Here is an 8,597-nt window from a genome sequence, read left to right on the forward strand (position 1 = left end):
TTCACTTGACATAGCCACTGCTAGAAATCCTAATCAGTTCGGTCTCACCGATGGGATCTCGGTCTCATCGAGATGGGCTTGAAAACTCTCTGATTGCCTGTTGCAATTATTTCAGTCCCACCGAGATATGCAATAGGTCCCACCAAGTTTGCTTGACCAACTCTCTGTTTGCTTATTACCAAAATCGGTCTCACCGAGTTTGTGTAATCGGTCAAACCGAGTTGTGGTTTTACCCTAACCCTAGCACATAGGTCCCACCGAGCTGATCATGTCGGTCCCACCGAAAACTCTAACGTTCACATTTTGAACCATATCGGTCTGACCGAGTTTCACTATTCGGTCCCACCGAGTTTGGTAAATTGTGTGTAACGGCTAGATTTTGGGTGTAGGCTATATATACCTCTCCACCCATCCTCCATTCATGGAGAGAGCCATCAGAATGTGCCTACACTTCCAGCATTCATTTTCTGAGAGAGAACCACCTACTCATGTGTTGAGACCAAGATATTCCAATCCAACCACAAGAATCTTGATCTCTAGCCTTCCCCAAGTTGCTTTCCACTCAAATCATCTTTCCACCATATCCAAATCTGTGAGACAGAGTTGAGTGTTGGGGAGACTATCATTTGAAGCATAAGAGCAAGAAGTTCATCATCAACACACCATCTATTATCTTTTGGAGAGTGGTGTCTCCTAGATTGGTTAGGTGTCACTTGGGAGCATCCGTCAAGATTGTGGAGTTGAACCAAGGAGTTTGTAATGGCAAGGAGATCGCCTACTTCGTGAAGATCTACCCAAGTGAGGCAAGTCCTTCATGGGCGATGGCCATGGTGGGATAGACAAGGTTGCTTCTTCGTGGACCCTTAGTGGGTGGAGCCCTCCGTGGACTCGCGCAACCGTTACCCTTCATGGGTTGAAGTCTCCACCAACGTGGACGTACGATAGCACCACCTATCGGAACCACGCCAAAAATCTCTGTGTCTCCAATTGCGTTTGCACACTCCAATCCCATCCCTTTACTTTCTTGCAAGTTACATGCTTTCTTGAAACGTATTGTGAATGTTTAAACTTGTGCTAAAACTCCACCTTAACTTAGAAGAAATAAAAAACTGCTACTTTTCTTTGTTGAGGGTCTAATCACCCCCTTCTAGACACCTCTTCTCAATCCTTTCATGTGGCCAATACCTCAAGTATATATAGGTTAGAGGGGGAGAGGAGTGATGCCACCAAGGAGGGAAAGCCTCCTTGGGGCGCCATCCAAAGGGGGGAGGAGTTGGACTCCTTCCCTAGTAGGATTCACGCCCCCCCCCCACACAAGGAAAGGGGCACCTCTTGGCCTTTTAAGGCCCGTTGATATATAAATTAAATATAAAATGTTCTAAATACTTATAGACCATTATATTTTTTTAATATCTTTAAAAACATTTTCCACCTATATATAATACTCCCTCCATCCTGAAATACTTGTCGGAGAAATGCATAAAAATGAATGTATCTAGAACTAAAATACGTCTAGATACATCCATTCCTCCAACAAGTATTTCCGGACGGAGGGAGTATATCGACAATACCCGGTATTACCCGATATTCACCGAAACCCTTCGGGTGACCCCGAAACACTTCCGGATCCTCTCAGAACTATTCTAAATATTAATAAAACAATTCCACAAATATATTCTCATCACTCCTATCCTACTAACACTCAAAAGATCATGTTTTCCTTAAGCTTGTGACCCCTAGGTTCGTTAACTCATAGACATGAACGAAACAGTTCATTCAATGACCGACAGCGGGACCGTGGAAGTCCGTATCGGTCCCTATGAGTACACGAATGATATTCGAGTGAACCTTAGGTTATCATGGGATGTTCCCTTTGCTTCACGATACTTTACAAAACCCGCTTTGCATCGGTATGCTCCTGAGTCATCACCATGCTCACTATACCGTTGCCACCGTTACCGGTTTTGTTCTTCTTTCTCGTTAACGTGTTCCGGCATCCCCGTGACGTAGTCACCTGTGTCTGGACATATGATGATGGATGCCGTCACACGGAGAGGCCCCTAAGAATATATCTCCATTGTTGGAGGAGCAAATCCCACTCTTGAGCTATCCGACCACTTGTCAAACTTTCCGATGAACTTGTAAGTTGTCGTTATGATCATCGTGTTACATGTGACGTTTGAGAAACCCCAAAGCCCACCGCATGGTAAGAAGTGACCATGATACTCTCATGGTCTAAGGAGCAAAATCACACGTTAACACTCCATGTTATTACAATTGAATACAAACAATATTAATTCAATTCAAAACAAACAAGTTTGGGTCGATTCAATATGATCGTTCCAACGTCATAATCTCAATGTTGTTTCAGGACTATAGTTACACTTAATGCTATCCTAAGATCCGGAAAACGTGATCACCCACAACACTTGAGTTAGTCCCAGAGGCAAGACTAGGAACCTTTTATTTAACCATTTATCATTCCACGCGTGCATATGCGTTTTCCACTGAATCACATATTCTAGGATCATAGCAGTTATAGCATGAAATATAAACTCTTAATTGTGAATATGGAAATATAATAATACAAATATTGTTGCCTCTAGGGCATATTTCCAATAGTTACACCCTCTTTTGGATGTGGTGGTAAGATGCCACAATAGTAGTTAGGATGAAGTCGTTTTGCCTTTTGGGTATATGATGGTGCATGCATAAGTTTTTTTGTTCCATGTGTAGTGTATTCCTTTGCTTGTTGCTTGAATTGTTACTCTTTTGTCAATGCTAGGTGAAGTGGTATGTGGTGCAGAGAGGGAAGGTTCTAGGGGTTTACAGTTCATGACAAACAACCAATAATAAGTGCCTCGTTACACATTCAACTTCTTCAAAGGGTCTAAGAGTAGATAGAACGCACAATATGCTTATTCCAAGTTTGTGCTCAAATAGAAAAGCAATGTTGAAGCAGGCAACTCTCCTGTTCAGTTTGGGCCATGTGAGATGATTGTAACGCTGTTTTATTTGTGTGATTGTTCTGATCATATGTAAGGTATATATGGTAAGATCATCACATGGGATACAAAGTAAGTAGACCTGGCCAAATTTACGCAACCAAATGTCATGCAATCCATCAACACAAGTATTTGAATGTCCCAGGTGAGATACATATGCAAGGAGAAAAAAGATACAAGCAACCAAACATGCTCATAGTAGATTGATGACCATGCCTAAACTATAGCTGGCCAAGTGGGTCGGGCTAACCAGGCCGACCCATGAGCACGCCGGCATGGCCCGCCATAGGCCAGGCACGACACGGGCTAAACGGGCCGGGCCCGACACGCGGCATGCCCTAGGCCGTGCTTGGGCTGCTAGCCTAAGCACGTGGGCCGGCACGGCACGGCCCGATTACGTTTTTTCTATACATCTCTATATGGCCCAACAGATAAAAATAGGCTAAAAAAGTCCAGTGTGTCAAATAGCAGACGAACTAGCTGGCCTGGCGTGCTAGTGGGCCGACTCGATTAGTAGCTGGGCCGTGCCTGGGCTGCGACCTCCCGCCCGTGGGCCGGCACGACACGGCCCGGCTATCAGTCGTGCCGTCGCGGGCCGTGTCGTGCCAAGCACGTTTACCGCGGGCCGAGCCGTGCCGGCCCGTTTGGCCAGGTATGGCCTGAACAACAAAATATGTATATGCACCCTATTCAGAAAACAGAAGAAGTATATTTAGCGTGAATCGGAAGATTTGCAACAATAGCACATGGGTCCATGACTTCGCACCAAAACCATCAATGGTCAACATGACATCCAGTTTAGCCAGCAACATGGTTCCACAGAGAGAAAAGACATACACACTCGACGGTCAGACGACAAGCAGGAGCAAATCGAGAGAGTCACATGTTTCTTAATCTAAAGCTGTAAGCCACCATTGACCTCCTATAGCTAAGTTAATCAGCACTAGTCCTACGTAGCCCAACTGGGCTAGCCACCCCACTACTCTTTATTTATTTTATTAAAAGCTTGCGAGTACTCTTCATTTTAGTAAGTTTTTAGCTTGAATAATTTGGACCAAACCAAACCCCCCACTATGTCTCCAAATCATAATACTCCACTCCTCTCCACCTTGTCACTCTAGAGTCGGCGGACTTCCTCTGTCCCTTCTGCCTTTACTCCCTTCACCGAATTCCCCAAACCCCAGCTCGCCGCCGCCCGCATTGCGACGCCGGCCCCGGAATACGAGGACCCGTCGCGTCGTCTCAGATCCAACTCGGAGCCTTCCCCGCCGGGGCCGCCGACCAGAGCTTTTCCCCGCAAGAAATGGCGCCATTCGAGCGGGTTCTTGGGAAGACGCTTCTTCGCTAGGACCGCAGCAGGGGGCTGTGATGGAGAGCGCCTCCAATGAGGAGATGCTGCCCCCGGCGCTGCCTCTGGCGACGCTGATCGGCCGCGAGCTCCGCGGCGGCGGCTCCGAGCGCCCGCTCGTGCGGTACGGCCACTCTGGCTTCGCCAAGCGCGGCGAGGACTACTTCCTGGTCAAGCCCGACTGCCTCCGCATCCCCGGCGACCCTTCCTCGGCCTTTTCCGTCTTCGCGGTACGCGCACTGTCTTATTCGCAGCGCCCCTTTTGTTTTTTCTCTCTCGGGTTCGGCCATGTGAGGGCGTGTTTGTTTCTCGGATCTGCTGACTGTAGGTGTTCGACGGTCACAATGGCGTGTCCGCGGCGGTGTTCAGCAAGGAGCACTTGCTCGACGACGTGATGAGCGCCGTGCCGCAGGGTATCAGCCGCGAGGACTGGCTGCAGGTGCTGCCGCGCGCGCTTGTGGCAGGCTTCGTCAAGACAGACATTGACTTCCAGCGCAAGGGTGAGACTCAGAGAGAAGGTCCTTGCAATGCCGTTATATTCCCCCGCGAATCTCATCACTAAGATGCTGTTAACTCTGGGAATTGGTGCAGGGGAAATGTCAGGGACGACGGCGACGTTGGTCATCATCGATGGATTCACCGTGACTGTGGCGTCAGTCGGAGACTCCAGGTGCATCCTTGACACTCAAGGTGGTGTGGTCTCTCTGCTAACCGTTGACCACAGGCTAGAGGAGAATGTAGAGGAGCGGGAACGTGTCACGGCGAGTGGAGGGGAGGTCAGCCGGCTGAACCTCTGCGGTGGACAGCAGGTAGCGCTCTACTGGGAACAGCTTGGGGATACAACTGCATGTTTGGATATAAACTTTGGGGTAAATTGTTCTGTTTATTTTTATATAGGTTGGCCCTCTCCGATGCTGGCCAGGTGGACTGTGCCTTTCAAGATCAATTGGGGACACCGATGTTGGGGAGTTCATCGTGCCAATTCCACATGTCAAGCAAGTGAAGGTGAATTTTGGAAGTTTGATCAAATGCCATGAGCGTAGCTTATTCTAGTGTATCTTGACTAACATGTGTGTCTTGGGCTTGCCATAGCTATCCAATGCTGGAGGGAGGCTAATAATTGCATCAGATGGAATATGGGATGCAGTGTCCTCAGAGATTGCAGCGCAGGCGTGCAGAGGTTTGCCTGCGGAATTGGCTGCAAAGCTTGTTGTTAAGGTCAGTAAGCATTTCACCGCAGTTGTTAAATTGTCCCATACTTCGATGGTATGCTTGATTGTCTTGACCATCTAACTGAGATCAATTTTGCTTGTACAGCAAGCTCTAAAGACAACTGGATTGAAAGATGATACAACTTGTGTAGTTGTTGATATCATCCCATCTGATCATTGTTCAACACCGCCACCATCGTCTCCAAAGCAAAATCAGAACAAGTTGAGGTTTCTTCTTTTTGGTAGGAGGTCCCATAGCTCTGTTGGAAAGCTTGGTAACAAAAAAAAGTCTGCTTCATTTGGATTTGTGGAGGAATTATTTGAAGAAGGCTCTGCATCGTTGGAAGAAAGGCATGTTCTTATTTTTCTCTTACAGTTCATATTGTTTTATATACTATGCATATCAGTAAAGTACATGGTTTTTAGTTGTGCATTTATTTGTCATATGTGAATCTTGTGTTTGTCATTGGATAATTTCCTTTTGCTTCACTTTTATCTCCTTATCCCTGGTTTAGTTTGATGATATACAATACATCTTTGGGATGGTGAAGAACAAGTGGTTGTATCCACCCCCTAACTGAACGTTTCTGGATTAGCACTGGTAGTCTTTTTTTTTTGGGGCGTCAGTTGTTCAATCTCATCTGTAGCTATTTAATATTTCATGAAAAGCAGTAAAGCAACATTGCACAAGCTCCCCATGAATTGGTCTTATGTATCATGTCCTGGGTACCAGACATGCCTTTATGTTTGGTGCTGTTGAATTACTGGACCTATTTTTCCACTCTCTTGGTTAGGTGCATATAGCTGGTGTACTTGCCAGATATGTATTCACGCTCATGGTGACAGTTTTCTGTTCTTTGTGGTGGCCTTGTCCATTTCTCTTGGTGGCATTGTCCTTGAGGCATTACTTAAATATGCCGTCTAGTTGAAAATTAGAATGTAGACCAAGGTCAAAGGAGCCAAGTAATACACGAAAAATATTTTGCTCGTCACATTCTGACTGGAGATGGACAACCAGGATTTTGAGATGACTTCTATTTGTATAGTCATTTGATGAGTTGTTGTGCTTCTTCCAGTCACAGAACATAGGTAATGTAATAGAATATCACCTTTCTTAGTTTGCATTTATCTTGCAGTAGTACTTCTGTAGACTAGTAGGTGGTCTAGAAAGATAGGATTCTTATCTTGGATGCCACTACAGCGCCTTAATACGGATCCTACTTTTCTCATTGTCAGTAGAGGATCAGGTTTGCAAGAATGGTTAGCACTGGAATGAACAAACTGCATCTGCCGCTAGGAGCATCTCACTTTGGCTCTTCCATATACGATTTGCTGTATAATAAATTAATGGCCTCAGTCATTACATGCTTCTCTTATCAGTTTGTCCACTTGGCTGTTGAGATATATTGCTGATTGACATTTTGTTTGTTTGAGGAATGCCATCTGGTATTCTACTTCACCGTGTTCATTTTAAGCCTTTTGACAGCATACTAACATCTTGTCCCCTGGCTTTTGCAGGTTTGGTAGGAATTCCCTGTCAAAAGCAAATTTGCCCCCATTTCGCTGTGCAATCTGTCAAGTGGACCAAGTGCCATTCGAAGATTTAATAACAGATAATGGGGGAGGTTACTGCTCTGCCCCGTCAACACCATCGAGCTGTCCTTATCTTTGTTCCGGCTGTAGAAAAAAGAAGGATGCAATGGAAGGTAAAAGATCTAATCGCTCGACTGCATGCACTTGAAAGTACCAATAGCACTGACTGGTGCTCGTCCATGAGAACTAGTATTCTGGTTCAGTTTTTCTGCTCTATGTGAAAAGAGGAGAGAATAAACTGTTTGTCACTGGATCGAAGAATTATTTGGGTGAAACTAACTGTGTTCTGGCCTGAACTGAACAAATTGGGCCGCTAACAAGCTTGTTGTCTATCAAGAGCGGTGATGAAATTTCCATTTGCTCTGAGAAGATAGCTCCCTGAAATTCAGCACTAGGTTTTTCTCTGTACCTTAGCCTGTAAAGTGAAATTACTAGCTTAAAAATGTTTCAGGAAGCAACGGCAAGACTCCTCCTTGCTGTTTTGAAATGTACCTTGTATGGAACCGAACTGACTAATGTTTGATGCTATCCTTATCGAAGCTACTACTGCATTCTGGGTTGGTTTTTGTTGTGCTTGTCATGTAATTTCACTACTAAATCTGATCAGCAGGGAGACAGCGGCGCAACTTGTCTGGAGGTAAGATAAAACTCTTGACTGGAGATTGGTTGATCTCATAACCCAAATGCTGTACAATTGTTTCCCGCTGTGTTCTGATGACTGGATCCTCTGACATTTAGGAGGCAAGTTAGGTAGGTACAATGGCCTCCATGTTTAAAATAGAGAAGGCAAGTCATAGAGATGATACTGTTCGCATATATGTATACTAATAACTTCCCTTGAGTCAGAGTATCTCGTTCCCACTGCAAGGTGAGGATAACAGAAAGCATACTATGAATATTGACATATGGTAGAGGACATCGCTTTCTTCCTTTTTGTTGAAGTGTTGTTCCTGGCCTTGAGCGCTGAAGCATCCAAATATCGTCATGTTAATTTATAGAGCTGCCGCTGCCAGCTATGCCCATGTCAGCAAAGAATTACAGGCTTACTTCCTTGAGCTGTTTTTTTTTCAAACCTAGTTCCCTCAGCTGTTCTTTTTGAGCAAATAAAGAACTGTAATCTAAACAGGGAAGTCCCAAACCCTATTTGGCGCCTGGCGCCGGTGACGGTACAACCCCCCCCCCCCCCCCCCCCCCCCCCTCCCCTATCTAAGTGTAATCAGTCCCTCCAAAAGGAAAAATTTCAGAGACACCAGAGTTGAACCTTCTACAATCTTAATTCTCGGTCATACCGAATGAAACTCACTCACTTGGTGAAACCGAAATATTCAATCGACTATTCCATGGCACGTCGGTCAGACTGACGAAAAATGCTAAGGTAACATCGAAGCATGTTCCTTATCATTAACTAGCCATCGAAAAATCCAATTGATTCTGCTTGGA

General features: G+C 45.4%; 1 protein-coding gene across 1 annotated transcript; it reads left to right on the forward strand.

Annotated features, from left to right (window-relative positions):
- The first annotated feature begins 4,080 nt into the window (after positions 1-4,080).
- On the forward strand, positions 4,081-7,717 carry LOC123097707 (probable protein phosphatase 2C 33). The gene is made up of 7 exons (XM_044519520.1): positions 4,081-4,583; positions 4,682-4,853; positions 4,945-5,162; positions 5,251-5,358; positions 5,446-5,571; positions 5,671-5,915; positions 7,083-7,717. The coding sequence occupies exons 1-7, from the start codon at positions 4,374-4,376 to the stop codon at positions 7,303-7,305; spliced, it is 1,302 nt and encodes a 433-aa protein (XP_044375455.1). The 5' UTR covers positions 4,081-4,373; the 3' UTR covers positions 7,306-7,717.
- The last annotated feature ends 880 nt before the right edge of the window (positions 7,718-8,597 follow it).

The sequence above is a fragment of the Triticum aestivum genome, chromosome 4D (assembly GCF_018294505.1).
Source record: "Triticum aestivum cultivar Chinese Spring chromosome 4D, IWGSC CS RefSeq v2.1, whole genome shotgun sequence".
NCBI lineage: Eukaryota > Viridiplantae > Streptophyta > Magnoliopsida > Poales > Poaceae > Triticum > Triticum aestivum.